General features: G+C 48.6%; 1 protein-coding gene across 1 annotated transcript; it reads left to right on the top strand.

Annotated features, from left to right (window-relative positions):
- The first annotated feature begins 6,475 nt into the window (after positions 1-6,475).
- On the top strand, positions 6,476-16,323 carry LOC116950698 (ras-related protein Rab-11A-like). Its single transcript, XM_032968673.1, has 5 exons — positions 6,476-6,620; positions 9,997-10,192; positions 12,459-12,652; positions 13,299-13,379; positions 13,856-16,323. The coding sequence occupies exons 1-5, from the start codon at positions 6,581-6,583 to the stop codon at positions 14,005-14,007; spliced, it is 663 nt and encodes a 220-aa protein (XP_032824564.1). The 5' UTR covers positions 6,476-6,580; the 3' UTR covers positions 14,008-16,323.
- The last annotated feature ends 2,004 nt before the right edge of the window (positions 16,324-18,327 follow it).

The raw sequence follows: 18,327 nt of genomic DNA, 5'->3' as shown, positions 1-18,327 counted from the left end.
AGACCACGACCTCCTGCATACCAAGCGAGGCAGTTAACATCTCGCAGCGGAGGGGTGGCGGGGAGTGACACTCAGGGTCTGTGGGAGCCTTGAGTCGCACTTGAAAGTCTTGACAGTGGAGGCGAACGTGCGCTCTGGCTCACGGCCCAGAGCGTCGTTATTAATTACTCTCAGCCTCTTATTAATTATTCACACTCGATGTCATCTCAACGAATCTATTTGCCACATTCGCGTAATGAAATGTCACTTGCGGCGCGGCCCATAGCCTGGAGGTGGGATGGATCCGTAAAACCGCGTGGTGCGGTGTTGCGCGCTGCGAGGCGAGAGAGGGATGGAGGGGGGGGGCACATTTGGCCCCTCTGTAAGCGGGGACATCTCGAGTTCCCCGTGGCGTTATTTTACCGCTATCTGTTTCCACGTGATAAGCCGTTTTGTTTAGCTTTCATTTGTGGCTAAGTCGCTTCTGAAAAATAAGCTCAAAGCTCAATGGGCCTTACCTGGTGAAATAAAATAATAATAATAAAACAGTTTAGAGTAAAAAAATTTTGTTACATTTGATCTGTTTATGTTTTTTGGTAATTTGTTTACCTTTCCCATACTTTAAACTCGTATCGTGTGTTGTATTGTTTGTTGTTGGAAAGTTCTGACCCTCCCTTACTGAACGTCTTTGAAAAAGTGTTTTATAGCTCATTGGATTCCTCCTGTATAAATAAATATTCTAATACGGCTGAGGACCGACTGCAGTGTGTAAAATGTGAGTGAGTGCCCTTGCCTTGGTATAGTTTGGGTAGCTTGCAATACCCGGGTACTTGCCATGCCTCTCGTGTTTCCCTTTACATTTGCAGCAGTGTTGTTCACCAATTTTCAGTGACGTGGGCCACTTGCGCCGAAAGGACATCATCAGTGTGCGAGGGCCGCTACACATTTGAAACCATTGGGTTTGACAGCAGCACGATGATGGGGGGGGGGTGTCACGTGTTGTGTATTGTCGGGGGCCGCACTAAAGGCCACCAGGGGTCGCCAGAGGCCTGCGGGCCTTGCAAAGAAGAACGCTGTGTGAATCCTACATAGTCGCTTTAGGACTATCTTATGGATCACTGCAACTGACAGGCCAATCGTCAGATGAGTCTTGGCTCGGACATTTGTTATTTCCTTTGACTGGAAGAGACAGGAGGAGGAACGCCGTGAATTAGCGAAATATTAGTGTTCGAGACACCCCTCTGTTAGCAAAAGCAAAGTGTACCTGGGGTTGCATGGATAGCCCAAGGTGGGGTGACAGCTGATGGAGACGTTAGCCACGGGGTTGTAACTAAGAAAGGGGACAGCATAGCGTGGGACTACCGCAAAGTGGACAAATGGATCAGATGAAACCACGTGTCAGAATGAATTGGCTGCTTGCTTAAATCAATAGAATATATATTGTTTGGATTGCCTTTAGGATGCAATTCTGACTGAGGTGAGATTTAAACTCCCGTCAGATGATGTTCTATCCGAGGGGCACGATGAGGCACTGATCAGCGCGGCGCACTGTGAACCCAGCGACCTGAGTTCGAATCTCGGCCACAGCTAGCATCAGGAGTGAGATATGAACCAGCATGGTGAAGAAGTATGTTTCAAAAATTCACCACGAGTGATACAGCGTAGTGAGGCAATCATCCAGCAGTGGATTGACAAAGGCCTGTACATATTAATATGCAACTATGACTCACGTCAAAAATTTTACTGCATAAAATTGTATCCATAATCCATTACAGAATTAAATTTAGACCTGGACACGATGTCTTGTGAAAACATTGTCTCGTGCAGGAGACATCGCTTGTCTATTTTGATATTCATATTTTCCATGTCCACGCCAATGATTAGTTTGCGTTATGTGTCGAACTTTAACCCCAGGGTTACTGCTGTCACAGCTGGCAGTTCACACAGCATCGATTCAAGCAAGCCTGAATACCGCGTGTCGAAACTGCTCCAGAATTTAGTTTGTACTCAAGTAATACTGCTGGAAATTATGGAGCCGACGGGTTGTGCAAGATATTATTTTCCTGTTCAAATGGAGAGACGGATACCGACGTTGCAATTCTGGTCGACTGTTTAATTGCACAATGGCACCACCTAGCGCCTGAACATCAAACAGCAAATACCGCCAGTAAATTCACGTGGTAATAATAAGCAGACTACACACTCCACGTAACGTCTGGCCACGTACAAAAATATTTTACGCATCCTATCAGCTGAACCATTTATGTAGAAGGGACAGCTGTGTGGAGGCTGTGAAGGAGGAGGCGATTTGTCCGATCATCTATTCTGTTATTTGGTACATTTTTGACAACGGGGTGGACGCATATTGTGTGTCCCTTGAATAATTATCATGCAAAGTAAAAAAATATAAACATTTTTTTATTTTACCATGTGAGGCCCAATGACCGATATAGCTCTTATTCAGAAGCGTCATGGCTATCACAAATGATTGCTAAACAAAGTGGTTTATCATTTATAGCAGTAGCTATAAATGGGGAGGGAAAACTGGATGACCCGGAGAAAAATCCATGCGACCACGAGGAGAGAGGCACGCAAACTCCAAATGCTGTATACAGCAGAGGTCGGGATCGAACCCATGACATCCTGTAGACCAGGTAGTTAACATCTCACCCCAACTTGACATGAAGAGACAGGCAGTCTGCACCACAAATGAACAGACCGCAGTCTGTGCCACAAATGTCCGATTACGTTTCCAGTGACAGCCTTTTTAACATTTGATGAATTGCGATCGTTGACGCAGAGTCTCACGACTGATCTTCATTAGGGTCCTGCCAAGCTTTTTGTGGTTTTGATGTAGATTCCAATCGAGTGATTTACCGGTAAATGTTTTGAATATGATCAATTTGGACCGTCACACCGACCCGGCTCCTACAAGACATATGTGAAAATGAGCTTCATGGCTCATCAGATTCTGATTCTGGTATGCACTCTTGCGAATGACGTCACGAGATCGCTAACGGCCCTGTAAAGTGCAGTTCACACAACCCGAGCATTGTTGACCTGGGCGGTGGCTGAATTCGAACCGTTAACCTCGGTGGCCACATGATCGTCTCTTGCAAGGTAACAGAGAGCAAGCAACCGATCCAATGAAGCGGACGTATGAGAGAAAGATTTGGCTGCTATAAATTGCCTCGTTATAAGCCACTTTCTTGGGCGATTATTTGTGGTCATTGTCGCTTCTGAAAAAACTAATAGCTCAGTAATTACATCATGAGACCTCCTTTGCCAGTAACAAATTATGATAATAGGATGTTCCCCGTTCTGGCAATAAAACAGGTGTTAAGATCATCATTAGACCTCCTTTGCCAGTACCAAAATATAATAGGGTTTTCCCCATTTTTTTATGGCAACAAAACTGAAACCTTTTTACAAGGAATTATGTCTGCATTAACCACAATACTTGCAATATTGCATTTGACTGCAATGTTCACCCCCTCTACACCGTTCATCATGCTAAGTCCGCCAATTAACATGTGCACCCCCTCTACACTGTTCATCATGCTAAGTCCGCCAATTAAATGCTAATTTTTTATGCTAATTCCTTTGTCAAGGCACCTTGATTCCTCTCACACAGCTTAAAGGTCGCGGTCTGAGCTTAGCTGTGTTCACTCCAGCGCTGTCCTCGAGACAGTCTGGTCCCTTCACCTGATGAAGGCCGCTTGTGTTATGGCCGAAACGTCGTGATTTTTGTTGTTTTATTTTTTTACCTACCTGACTTTACCGAATAGAACCAAAGAGTATGTATCCTTGCAGTCACCAAAGCTTCAAATCTAGAAGTGGGCCAATCAGTTTCAAGGACAATGCATACATTATCATAGTGTGTTTTTTTGTTTGCATTTGACTGCAAGTATTGTGGTTAATGCAGACATGAATCCTTATAAAAAGGTTTAGTTTTGTTGCCAGAAAAAATGGGGAAAACTATATTATTATAGGTGTTAAGATGTTAAAACACCAAACCAACACCTTTGCAAGGAATAATGTGTGCATTAACCACATATACTTGTGGTGAACATGCAAACAAAAAAACATGCTCTGACAGTATATGCATTGTCTTTGAAACTGATTGGTCCACACCAGAAACAGCTTTCTTTAGAGCCTAGTCTCAAACAGTGTTAGATCAGAGGACGCCAAAAGGCGTCAGTGGGATTACCTCTGATCTTGCATCAGTGGGATAACCTCTGATCTGGCATCAGTTCAAGAAACTCCGATCTGGCATCCAGGGGAGAACCTCTGATCTGGCATCAATGGTTAACCTCCGATCTGGCATCAGTGGGATAATCTCTGATCTGTCATGAGGGGGAGGGGGGGTGAACCTCTGATCTGGCATCAGTGGGATAACTTCTGATCTGGCATCAGTGGGATAACCTCTGATCTGGCATCAGTGAGAGAACCTCTGTTTTGGCATGGGTGGGGGGAGAAGAACCTCTTATCTGGCATAAGTGCGAAAACCTTTGATCTGGCATCAGTGAGAGAACCGCTGATTTGGTATCAGTGGAAGACCTCTGATCTGGCATAGGGGGATAATCTCTGATCTGGCGTCAGTGGGAGAACCGCTGATCTGGCATCTGTGGGAGAACCTCTGATCTGGTATCAGTGGGAAAACCTCGGATCTGGCATGGGGGCAGAACCTCTGATCTGGCGTGAGTAGGCGAATCTCTGATGTGGTATCAGTGGGAAAACGGGTGATCTGGCATCAGTGGGAGAACCTCTGATCTAGCATCAGTGGGAGAACCTCTGATCTGGCATCATTGGGAAAACCTCTGATCTGGCATCAGTGGGAAAACGACTGATCTGGCATCAGTGGGATAACCTCTGATCTGGCATCAGTGGGAGAACCTCTAATCTGGCATCAGTGAGATAACCTCTGATCTGGCATCAGTGGGAGAACATCTAATCTGGCATTGGGGGAGAACCGCTGATTTGATCTGGCATCAGTGGCAGAACCTCCGATCTGGCATCCAGAGGAGAACCCCTGATCTAGGATCAGAGGGATAACCTCCGATCTGGCATCAGTGGGATAACCTCTAATCTGGCATGAGTGAGAGAACCGCTGATGTGGCATGGGGGTGAACCTCTGATCTGGCATCAGTGGGATAACTTCTGATCTGGCGTCAGTGGGATTACCTCTGAACTTGCATCAATGGGAGAACTTCCGATCTGGCATCCAGAGGAGAACCTCTGATCTGGCATCAGTGGGTAACCTCCGATCTGGCATCAGTGGGATAACCTCTGATCTGTCATGGAGGGTGGGGTGAACCTCTGATCTGGCATCAGTGGGATAACTTCTGATCTGGCATCAGTGGGAGAACCTCCGATCTGGCATCCAGGGGAGAACCTCTGACATGGCATCGTTGGGTAACCTCCGATCTGGCATCAGTGGGAGAACCTCTGATCTGTCGTGGGGGGTGGGGTGAACCTCTGATCTGGCATCAGTGGGATAACTTCTGATCTGTCATCAGTGGGATAACCTCTGATCTGGCATTGGGGGAGAACCGCTGATTTGATCTGTCATCAATGGGATAACTTCTGATCTGACATCAGTGGGATAACCTCTGATCTGGCATCGGGGGAGAACCGCTGATTTGATCTGGCATCAGTGGGATTACCCCGATCTGGCATCAGTGGGAGAACCTCTGATCTGGCATCAGTGGGAAAACCTCTGATCTGGCATGGGGGGGGGGGTGAACCTTTGATCTGGCATCAGTGGGATTACTTCGGATCTGGCATCAGTGGGATAACCTCTGATCTGGCATCGGGGGAGAACATCTGATCTGGCATATGGGGAAAACCGCTGATTTGATCTGGCATCAGTGAGAAAACCTCTGATCTGGCATCAGTGGGAGAGCCTCTGAAATGGAATCAGTGATTCAGTGGGATAATCTCTGATCTGGCATCAGGGGAGAGCATCTGATCTGGCATGGGGGTAGAACCGCTGATTTGATCTGGCATCAGTGGGAGAGCCTCTGATCTGGCATAGAGGAAGAACCTCTGATTTGGCATCAGTGGGAGAACGTCTGCTCTGGCATCGGCAGAGAACCTTGATCTGGCATCTGGAGGATAACCTCTGATCTGGCATGGAGGTAGAACCCCTGATCTGGCATCAGTGGGAGAACCTCTGATCTGACATCCGTGGGAGAACCTCTGATTTGGCATCAGTGGGATTACCTCTGATCTGGCATAGGGGGATAACCTTTAATCTGACATTACCGTCGCTTCGTGTTCAGCGGCCGAATGTGACGTCAGGTGGGTAACGTTCAATGTGTCACTGAGCGCGTGAGGGCACAGGGGGCGGGGCGAAAGGTGGGCAGGGGGCGGGGCTGTACGGGGGGTGGCGGGGCAGAAGGGCGGGGCGGGGCACGAGGGGCACGCGGGCGGGCGGGCGGGCGGGCGGGCGGTGGTGGCGGGGGCGGGGGAAGAAAAAGCCGGCGGTGGAGGGCAGAAGAAGCGGACGTGACGTCGCCGGCGTCCTCTCGCGTGACGTCACCGCCGCGACTCCTCCGCCCCGAGAGTCGGCTCGTCTCGCTGCGGCTCGGCGCGCACCATGGGCGGGCAGGGCGAGGAGTACGACTACCTCTTCAAAGGTGCGTCGTCGCCGGCCTGCACGGCGCCGCGGGGGCGACGTTGGGACGACGCGAAGTGCGAGCGGAGAGTGAGAGAAAGGGATAGGGATGCGCAGAAGGAAGAGGGCGCTTCATAGGCCGGGCAGTGAGTCAGAGGTGTTGGGGGTCGGTGTCGGCCCCGAGTGGGAGAGACCGGGAAGAGGTTGGCGGCAGGAGGGTGAGGGAGGGGCGGGGAGAGGTGAGCGCCAAGGTGTAGAGCCGGGGGGTGAGTGATGAAGCGAGAGGGGTAGGGGCGAGGGCGGTGTTAGTTGGTGGGCGAGTGGTGAGGGGAGAGGGCGTAGAGGGGAGAGGAGTGGCGGGCGAAGTGAGCGCCAAGGCGGCGTCAGAGGCAAGGGTAAGGGCGGTGGGGAGGGGGGTACAGAGAGGGGGGTCGAGGGCGATGGTGAGTGGAGACATCGGGGCTGAGAAGGGCTAAGTGGGACATGGGTAGAGTGGGGTGCTATGGGTGAGTCGTGAGAGTTGGGGTGATGTTCAGGGCGAGTGCTTCGAGTTTACGATAGCGGCATCGAGAGAGGCGCTCTGTTAGGGGTGATGAGTGATGGTTAGGTGAGAGACAGCGGTGAGGGTAGTGCCAGCGTTGATGGGTGAAGGCTGTGTGTAGGTAAGGGGAGGGCATTTCTCTAGTGAGGGTTAGGAGTGGTGACAGCCTTCGGGGAAGGAATGACTTGAGGCGTTGGGGTGACGAGAAAGGGGCTATGGGTGAGGCGTGTAGTTCAGGATTCGTGGTGAGGATAAGATCTGAGTGGGAAGATTACGGGTTGATGGTGAGGGGGGTTAAAGGGTGACGAGTGGTGAGGCCTTGTATTAGGATACTGATAAATAAAGATTGATTAAGGGGATATAAGTGTGGGAAACAGATGCGATTAGTGTTTGAGGAGAGGGATTGGGGATCAGTGGTGAGGGTTAGAGATGGGGGAGTGAAGATAACTGGTAAGAGTTAAGAATGTGAGTAAGTGGTGAAAGTTAAGTGTGGGTTATGGTTAAGCTGATGTTAAAGCTTAGGATTAGTGGTGAGTGTTAAAAGTAACAGGAAAGGATTAGAGGTGAGTGTTACTGTTGGGTTCGGGATTTGAGTTGTGGGTTTGTGGCCAGGCATATGGGTTAGGCTTGAGGTGTGAGGTTTAGGGGTTAAGGCTTTGTGTGGATTGTGAGTGAGGGTTGGGCAGATTGCTGTTTATGATACTTTTGATGAAGGCTGAACAAACACAATTTCCCTACTCCATCAATTCTAGCATCCACACTGCCCTCATTCTCTCATTCATCTTTACTGCCACATAATCTCTCACTAACCCACCGACACTGACCTGCACTTAACCTACGAACTCATTCACTAATGAGCAAACCCCAACATCCATACACATAATTAACCCATAGCACCCACCTCAAGACTCGCCCAGTTTTGCCACTTTTGCAGAACAATAAATAATGTGATTGTTTGGGCACATACGGCGGCGCATTTTAGTTACCGTGCCGCATTCTCGAAAGCACCCTTGCAAAGAGTAACAAACCCAGTTTAAAATAATTGCAGGTCGTAATCCGCCTCCTACTTCGGGGAGGGGCTTGTGGTTGGGTGGGTGGGAGTCGCTGGGGTGCGACGTGGTCAGGAATTTGGATGAACGTCGGCCGGCCATAGGTGCTCGAGTGCCGGGGCAGAGTGGCTCCAATGTGATTCCTATTGTCTTTAAACCGCGCACCGAAAAACTCCGGCCCCCCCAGCCTTAGTCCAGCCTCACGGTCAATGTTAAAGCTCCGCCAGCCTGCTCGTCCAGTTTCGGCCCAACCGATCTGTGTGTGGTTTTTTTTTAAAATAAAAGAGAAACATTGCGCCAGGGGTGTTTTTGTTGTAAAAGTTCTCCGGGAAGAACCGGTTACATAAAAGTGACGGCACGAACGCAAACGGATTACGCAATTACATGGGTCAGGAAAGGGGGGGAGGGGATGGGTTTTCACATTACAATTTGGGCCCTAGGGGGGCCCTCCCTAACTTGTGTGATTGCGTGACCGCCATGTGTGATGAGCGAGGCGCGTGCTCATTCAATCAACGGCACCGTGCCGACGAGAACTACAAATTCACTTGCACGGAGTCGATATTCAATCACTCGAGTACGTTCGAATGTGCCCGTGCACACGCTTGGTCTCTGTTTCCGCCGACGATTTTGTCGTTGGGCAGTACTCAACAAGCAACTTCACCGTCGTCCTCCACTGCTGTGTGTGTGCGCCGTGCCTTCTTTTTACAAGTGACTAATTACGACTGTAATGTTCTTCAAGGGAAACTGTAACACACACACACCAAGTCATTGTGTTTGTGCCACGTGTTTGTTTTAGGTCAGGCCATCTGTGTTCACAATTATCATTTGCGGATCCTTTGAGGTTTGGCAAGTTTTGTGCCAATTACCGGGAGAAATTCTTCAAAGTAAACGATTACACTTTCAAACCCTACCGAGGAGGCCGTCTTGGCGTGTTCGCCACGGTTGATGCGAATCATCCAACAACTTGCGCGGCACACTGGCACCATCGAAACATCGGTGGTGCCGGCACATTTTTTGAATGACCCCCCCCCCCGCCATAACGTTACTCTATCTCTCTCAAGAGAGAGATAGAGTAACCCTTGCGGATCCAACTGCTTGAAACACACGGACACCCATCGTTTTCATTCCCGGACCACTCGTTGAATTGTTTGGAAAGCTCATCGCATCAGGGCTAAGTTGTGTCACTGAATACTTTGTTTTAATACCACGGTTTATCATTGTTTGGTATGTACTGAAGAGCAGCCTGATCAGCAAGCTGCGGGTACTGTTGCCATGCCTTTCGTGTTTTTTTGCTATTTGGGGTGTTTGGAGCCTCGGCTGGCCTTGGCTGCCCAAACTCGCATTAGTACGATGGCGCATTCCTTACGGTGGGACATGACTGTCGAGGTTTACAGTAAACATCGCCTCGTGTTTGTCGTTGCAAGGTCACGCCTCAAGGAATCGGTCACTCTCCAGAGAATGGCCACGATGAGCAGAACCTTCATCTGAAATTGTTATTGTGCGATATCGACTGTGCTATCAACAGCACCTCCCAGAGCAATGTAAATCTCAGTAATGGTTCAAAGCATGGCAGCAATATTGACGGAGTTGGAGACAAAAACTCAATCTCACGTGAGAATATACTTTTTTGGAACTCGGCCAAAAAGTGTCGATGTCAATCCAATTGACATCGACACTTCTTCAACCTGTTGCCCAGTTGTAGAGAATGAGTCACGGGGATTGAAGCGGCCTTTATTTTTATCCCGAAACATCTCGTGTTCTCATCTTGTCCACGTTCCGTTCCTAACCAACGTTGTCCCCGCGTGCAGTGGTGCTGATTGGAGACTCGGGCGTCGGTAAAAGCAACCTGCTTTCTCGCTTCACGCGCAACGAGTTCAACCTGGAGAGCAAGAGCACCATTGGCGTGGAGTTCGCCACGCGCAGTATCCAGGTGGACGGCAAGACCATCAAGGCGCAGATCTGGGACACGGCCGGACAGGAGCGCTACCGCGCCATCACCTCCGCGTGAGTGGTGCTCTGCTGCTGCGTCGTGGCGGTAACTTACTGTGCCAGCCCGTGAAGTGCAGAGCAAAGCCCGGTGCGCGTTCGGGCTTTTATGTATGTAGGGCGCCACGGCGGCGAGATGTTAACTACCTCGCCTGGTGTACAGGAGGTCGGGGGTTCGATTCCGACCCTGACGCCTGCTGTATATTTGTAGTTTGCATGTCGTTCTCTCCGTGGGCACGTGGGTTTTTCTCCAGGTCTTCCGGTTTTTCCCTCCATCGTTAGAAATATGCGTTTAGAGTATTTGGCTGCTATACATTTCCACATGATAAGCCACTGAGTTGAGCTATCATGCGTGGCCAGGTCACTTCTGAAAAAGAGCTGTATAGCACAGTGGGCCTTTGTAAAATACAAAAAGGTTTTTTTATATATATAGTTTTGAATAGTTTTGTGTATGTTGAACTTCTCTCGCACCATATATAGCCAACCATACTAATCGGAGGTGCGGGGGAAGGACAACAAACTAAACACAAAAAGCAGTTTCATAAATTGTCAAGCTTTTAATAATCGTTTTCAGAATCGAATTATCATCATCATTGTAATCTATTGTCTCTCCACACTGCTGGATGAAGACCTGCTCACACTGTTGACACCCCAGGCTGCACTGGCTGCCCAAGGAGCGTAGGGTTGTTAAACTATTAGTCACGGAATAGATGATCGAATCCACTTAAATTTTGGTAACTAATTAGCCGATCGGCAAGCACGAATATTCAAACCACACGCTCCGTTCCAGTGTGGATTGGTCGAGTGGCAGCCATCATAAGATGCCAGCAGCAAGCTTCTATCAGTCGCTGTGTGCTACAATCGAGCACACAAAATTTACGCGCAGGGCTGAACTTATACCATAGAGATACATTGATCTGTGCAGCAAACGGACTATTTGATAAAATTTTTAATTTAAAGCTTTCGTGACTGCAGGGATTGTTTCCCTTCGATGTGACTTTTCCGAAAGAACCAAGAATATTTGATTCATTGTCTTTTTTTGCACGCGATTATTGCTCGCACAAAAAATGGAAATGAACCCTCGTGCCGGTGGAGTGCGTGTTCATCGCCGATGCCAATCACAGGGCGATGCTCTCGGGAGAGAATTGCCTTGGCTTTTTGTTGTCCTGTGAAACTGGCCACATGTGCGCCCGGCCTTAAGGATGCTTCACCCAGTGCCTATATTTTAACATCACGGCTGGTCAAAGGAGAAACACAAACGCGTAACTAATGCATTCAAACACTGAGCAAAAGAAGTGTGTTTTAGTGTCATGTCACGGTCTTGAGAGTCAGTTATGCCCTTCCCCGTTAAAGAAAGGGCTTATTTTTTAAAATAAAAGCAGTTTTTTGTTGAACATGGGGAGAGGCACTCATTTCCTGTTTATGGCCTTGAGCCAGTGGTAAAAATTCCACATTCCTGTGGTGTAAGTAAATTGGAAGGACAACCATCATTGAATTCCCACAGAGGGCTCCTAATTTAACGATCCTGAAGTGATAAAAGACCTAGTCAACCTCCAATCAGTACTTGAGCTCGCAACTCTAAACACTGGGCTACTGAGCAACTGTGATGTTAACATTATAGTAGTTACAAAATCCCTATAACCGAATCACCTGGAAATCCACCCATCTCATAAGATCCTCCAAAGCTGTGCAGAATTGCACTTGGATATTTGTTGGGATGTGTGACCACCGTATATAAACATGTTATCGTATAACTGTGGGGCCATGTGGTGGGCAGTAGAGGGCAGTGTAGCAAGATCCATTGCTCTGTCCTTCCAACCCATACAGACCGACAGGTATCATTAACCATTTCCCATTCCGATGACATGCACATACAGAGTTGGAAGTAAAAGGCCATGCGGGAGGGCGTGTGGCACAGTTTGGTGCCAGCTATCAGAGTGTGGTCAGGTTGCTACAGTTCTTTGCGGTGAATAAAATGTATTTTAAAACGGCGGCACTATGCCTCTAAATAAAGTTAGCGATAACCAATGACGCGTGCCGGAGATTCAGTGGTGAACGGGACATCCACCCTGCAACTTGTAGACGTCTCGGAAGGGTAAAGGGTTGAACAACCCGCACAACTCGCACGGCATGGGAAGGTTCTTATCTAGCAGTGGTTTGACAAAAGGGCTGTGTGTACACTAAAATTCTATAAACTCGTACAGATCGCTGAGTACTTTGCAATCCTGCAGACGACAAATCCTACATCGGTTAATTCCCATTTGTCCCCCTTGCCCGCTGTCAGGTACTACCGTGGTGCGTACGGCGCACTGCTGGTGTACGACATCGCAAAGCACCTGACGTACGAGAATGTGGAGCGCTGGCTCAAGGAGCTGCGCGACCACGCCGACAGCAACATCGTCATCATGCTCGTGGGCAACAAAAGCGACCTGCGGCACCTGAGGGCCGTCACCACCGATGAGGCCAAGGCCTTCGCAGGTGCCGCCTCGTACCGCCCTGTGCCGCTGCCCCCACACCTCTGCACCCAGCTCCACCTGTGGGCGTGCTCAGGGAACTATGCTTGCCCAGAAGCATTGCTTTCGGCATGTAGACGCTCAATGCTCCGTGCCAAAGTATTCCTTTGTGTTTTATCAAGCCCCGCTGGACTGTGCCATGAGCTTCGCCTACCAGCTTCTGTAGCATTAGGTTAGTTTATTTGGACTAGTTGAGTCAACTAATTGAGTTGAAACCATGAGGCCAAGGTTGGTTCAGCAGGTGGGGTGCGGTGGTCTTGTCAATCTTGCAGTGCAGGAGCCGATTTCAATGCTTGCCACTTGAACTATATGCTGCGATGTCTGAGAGAATTAAGTTGTTTTTCATTCATTGTGTGTGAACCAGTCACTCAATGGTTCACACACTGCACGTATGGATAACATCAGTGGCAAGTGTTACCAGAGACTCTCCTGCGTGTACATAGGTTGACTCGACATTAAATGAGTACCTATTTCAGCGTGTATGTCAGCACTGGGGAGACACTCCCCACCCTCCTGTTTGCAATGCCATACTTAATAGGTGCTCAGTAACAGCACTTAAACCCCTACAGTCCGTATGGCTGCACGTGCGATCATTATATTTGTGCCCACAGAAAACCATGGGCTCTCTTTCATTGAGACGTCTGCGTTAGACTCGACGAATGTGGAAAGTGCTTTCATCACCATCCTAACAGGTAAGCGTTCGGGTAGGCGCCATTGTCCAGCATATGTAGCCTGCACATACTGCGCATTGCAGATCTAAAATGCCCACGTTGACCATGACCTCAAACTAATGGGACTCATATTGGCACTACTCTGACGACTCGCTGCCGATGGTGTAGCTGTTTTATGCAATGCTGTGCATAGCACGGTTTAAAAGTCATATTGGCAATACACGAAGTTGAAATATGCGTTTATTTACGTGTAGTTATTAGCTGGAAAATATATTTTAAATAAGCCATAGGTTAATGTCGACATCCAACGGAAGGCTCTGTTTTCAGTGTGTCATAGTACTTGTATATATGTTGAAATTCTTTCGCACCGCACATAGCCAACCATGCTAATCGGAGGTGCTTTGCTGATGTTTTTACCCGTTTGCTTATTAAAACGTTATATTAACTTTGAGTACTATCTCACCCACCCCCCCCCCTTTGCTCCCAACCGCCCACAGAAATCTACCGCACAGTTTCACAGCACCACATACCGGACGGCGGTGGCTCAAGCGGAAACCTGGCACGCAGCAGCGAGGTAAAGCTCACGTACCCGGACAAGTCTCCCGACGCCGGCAAGACGTCGCGCCTGCCGTGCTGCCAGAACCTGTGAAGGCCGGAGCTCGGAGGGGAGGGGGTGGGTGGGTTGGGGGCGGGGGGTAGAGGCCCCCAACGCCCCCCTCCCCCCCAGCACGCACAGCGGCGCCGAACACATTTCACCAGTGAGCACGAGCGACTCTTGTCGGGAGTTTGCGTGATGGATGCAGATAAAAAAATTTAAAATAAATAATTTAACACGATGGGTGGGGGGTCTAACCGGCAGGTTTGGTTCCCAGAGTTGATTGAAGGTGAGCGTGAATGTGATATCAAGTGAGATGTGCAGCCAGACGGGACTGTGGGGGATATTTGGAGGCATTAGTTGGGTCTCACTACGTCTTATCCACTTGTCTGTGCTTCACATTGCCCTGTTACTTTCTTTACTCCAACGAATGGGTTTCTTTTATGCTATAACAGCTATTATGTAAACATCAAAGTAAAAAAAATTGTGTCATGGGGTTCATAAATGTACACTACATGATGCACAGCTCATGTCTTTGAAGTAACTCGGAAAGTGAACCACATATCATCAAGCAAAGATGATGCCTCGGAGAATTTCCATTGCCCCCTCACCTCTGGCGCTCGATGGCGACTGTCAAGCCGGCACATCGCTGTGAACCCCAAGCCGGTCTGAGAGGTGGACGCTGTGGCCCTCTGTCTTGGAGCAGCTGCTGCCTTCCATCGTGGCGACTGGGTTGGTAGCGGTGTGGCGGGTTTAAGAGAACGGTGCGCATGGCGCGCGATCGGTGGTGCGGTGGCCACCACAGTGCTCTTGATTTCATTTGTCTGGAGGCGGCAGACGAATCTGCTCAAATTAGTAAAGGTGAAACTAAATCTAACTGCGTGAATAGGCTCTTTGAACAGAGTTGGAAAAAGTTATTGATTTTCTGGTCCGTTTTTGGTTGAATTTTTTCCCCCGTTAAAAATTATATTGTAGTCCAGCTAACGTAAACACACTGAAACTCTAAAATAGAAATGTAACATGAAATTATAAATCTCGCGCAAAATTTCAAATTGATCTGTTTGCGAGTGCTTGTCACCTGAAAAAAAAGTAAAAAAACTACCATTGTGCCACTGACGATGCTTAGCAATGAAAACATGAAATACCGCACACCTTTAATGAGCCAGATGGTAATTTCAAGAGTGCACGCACTGTGACATCAAAAGTTGCATGCATTTTGAGCGCAGAATCTAAAAATGTATCAATCTGCTGTTACTACGGTGCCTGCAAGCCGTGCACGTGTAGTGGATGAGATTTTGTGTGAGTGGAGAATTAACATAACATCTTGGAGCATATCTTCTCTTTCCGTGATTTGTTAATCGATAATGAGATTCACAATTACAGGGATTTGTGCGTGTGCACGCGTTTATTTAATTCCCGCGCAGTTAAATAGTTGAATTGGGCAGCTTCTGTTCCTCTGCCGTGAAGTGTGGTTGGACAGCGCTGATTTCATCGTCCCCATCGTTTCACACACACGGCACGGGCGTGCGGCATTCTGACATGGTGGCGAAGCCCGGGCTCTTTCCCGAGCATTTCTCATTCCGACTCTGGTGGGAATGTGAAGGTCGTGAGAGGGCTGAGCTTCACTTCCACCTTAACCCTGTGCTCAAGTAAAGCCCCCCACGATGGTGAAGTGCATGCAGGGGGAATGTCATGATAAAAGGGATGACCGAATACACTGGAGGCCTTGGTACGCTTTGCGTACGGCTGCGATGAGAAAACACGTCACCTTATCTCTCGGTCTTGTGACATTTTTGAGAGTTTTGGGCCCGATACAGATTGTCATAAATTCATGGGTTGGTGGCGAATGGTAAATCGTAAAAAATAAATACTGTATAAGTGGGTGCCAAAAATAATGCTGATATGTTCATGTCGCCTGCGTGATTGGCCTTCCTTGTACCTTATCGTCTAAATGCCTTTATAAGAATAATCTTTATGTATATCAGTCTCTTTGCTCTTGGTTTGATACTCGGTGGAATCCAGCTCCACGACATGCACCACCTCTTCCTCGACAAACGTTTTGTTTGTACACCTGTGGTGATTTGCGTTATTCTGCGACCAGTGTAATAGGTGCCCTGTGGCGCTAATATCACGAAAGTGATTGGGAAGCTCCTCGCTTGGCCACGAGCATCTCTTTCTCACTCAAGGCCCAGTTCGTGGTATGCGGCGGGGGTAGCAGGGCCTCATCTTGAAGAAGCCTTTTGGAGGGAGAGTGGCGAGGTCAGCACCGTGGGCTTGGGATTGTGCTGGGCAGTGCCATTGACGTGGTTGTTCATGTACAGCTAAATTCACAATAGTGTCCTGTACAGTAAATCGTTTTGGGGAACTAAACGGTGTGTGTTTTATTTTGTCTTACACCCCCACACTTTTTTTGACATTGTTTGCATTTTTTTACAATCGTGCCTGCGTTTGGTCTGTTGGTTTTGTAGAAAAAAGAAAATATTTACGAATAGAAGTGGGTGCACTGAGAACCTTTTTTCGGAATGATAGAAGCTGCAATATGTTTGGTAAATTATAGTAAGGGTATGTCACTAAGGGCATGCATGCAAATGCTGCCAGTTGGGACAGGAACCGTTCATCATATGGCTGGCAACACATTTCCTTTTTGGCTGCACTTTCAGAAAATTAGATGCACCGAATTGATTGGACATTCTGACGCAGAGCAATGTTGGCAAATTCCTTTCGTTATGCCACAAATTCCCTTTGACTTTGCCAGAGCTCTGAGCAAGCATGTGATACCCAGTATATTTTTTGCAGGATGAAGACTGGCCATATTTGATAATTACTTTGAGTACCATTTGGGTAAGGCACAACTATAAAGCCACGCTTGCAATCATTTAGTTATGAATATATGCAGTATGTGCCCTTTGCTAGACCACTGCTGGATGAAGGCCATTCGTCACCATGTCCGATTGGCCATAGTTCACGTAACTTAACACGTGTGTCAATAACGACCTGGAGAAAATGAAAGGTAAGGCATCCTATGACAGATTTTTCGAGCTGGTCGGAAGGGGGCAAGACTTGTTCAGATGTTACGTGCCACTGTGGCATGGAATCGGACTTGGGGGGAGGGGGGTTTCGAGATTCATAGCACAGTGCGCTCACCTCTGCAACACCACTCCGACCCCCTCGATATATTTTTTGGCTTACCACACAGTTGGTATCAACGTAGCAATATCAATTGACATCGTGCTTTGAAAATTATTGGTCTCTTTTTTTAATTGCCTTGGGGAAATACGTAGTTTTTGTTGAGATAAAAATTGCTTTAAAAAAACCGATGACAATTTGTGTGCTTTAAAATGTATTACCAAACTGAATATCTTCAATCAAATTCTTGGTTCTTTCGGTAAAGTCACGTAGGTAGAAAACAAATAAAATGAAATCAAAACCACAAAATAAAAATAGAAAACTATTAAATTAAAAATTAATTGAAAATACAAACAAAAAAACCCACGACGTTTCGATCGCAACACAAGCGGTCTTCATCAGGCGTAGAGAAAAGAGGGGGCAAGCCTCCAAATGTAGCTGCTCATAAGGGTCCCAAAGTGAGTGAGCGGGGGAGAGAGCTGCGCCAGTAACACGAGCTGCGGAAGCAGCGCGCTAATGCAGGATCGAAACAAGGGGAGTTGGGTGGAGGTGAGCTGTGCCCCGCAAACAGCGTTAATGTCGGAGCAGACAATGGGGGGGGAGGAAGGGGGCAGAGACAAGGGGGGAGAGGGGGTGGGGCCGAGATCGGGGGTGGAGGGGGGTAGAGATGGGGGGGCGGGGGTCATTGAACCTCGCAACACCCATCCACACTGCTGACGGTGGAGGTTGACAAGAAAACACAAATCAAGTCATGACCCAAAGTGGTTAACATCTTTCCAATGATTGCTGAGTTTAAAACCGTCGTCTCGGTTGAAATTGTCTATATATGTGAAGTGACATCGGGGATGTCACTATATGGTGCCGAGCTGAGAGGGCCAGGGCACGCGATGCACCGTCATCGCATACACCCTGTGGGCGGGTGTAGTACCAGCCCTAGCGGGGCTTAGTGAGCGCTGGATAGCGCGGGCACCACGCATAGCGTGTGGTGGGGGCTCCCACGAGGGGGAGCGGGAGATTGTCAGCCCAGGGGCAGGGTTGCCCCGGGCCATGGCACTCTGGTTGACCCTGCAGACACGTGATCTCGAGTGTCCATAGAGAGGCCCCCAGGTAGGGGGACTAGGGGGTGATCACGTGTCCAGGGAGAGCTCTCGAGAGGGAGCTAGAAGGCTCCAGAAGGTGGGCGGGGCCAAGGGCGGAGCGGCCCCGACAGTAGGGGGATATAAGGCGGGTCCCTGCATTCTACAAGCT

This window comes from Petromyzon marinus, chromosome 40, assembly GCF_048934315.1.
Source record: "Petromyzon marinus isolate PM22_M1 ecotype Great Lakes invasive population chromosome 40, UKy_Petmar_22M1.pri1.0, whole genome shotgun sequence".
Taxonomy (NCBI): domain Eukaryota; kingdom Metazoa; phylum Chordata; class Hyperoartia; order Petromyzontiformes; family Petromyzontidae; genus Petromyzon; species Petromyzon marinus.
The sequence above is the reverse complement of the archived record's forward strand: the minus strand, read 5'-3'. Positions and strand labels throughout refer to the sequence as shown.

Excerpts from the sequence above, each read along its gene's own strand:
- LOC116950698 (XM_032968673.1), top strand. The coding sequence starts at position 6,581 with ATGGGCGGGCAGGGCGAGGAGTACGACTACCTCTTCAAAG. Across the intron at positions 6,621-9,996 it reads GTACGACTACCTCTTCAAAG|TGGTGCTGATTGGAGACTCG; the intron begins GTGCGTCGTCGC and ends CCCCGCGTGCAG. Across the intron at positions 12,653-13,298 it reads TGAGGCCAAGGCCTTCGCAG|AAAACCATGGGCTCTCTTTC; the intron begins GTGCCGCCTCGT and ends TTGTGCCCACAG.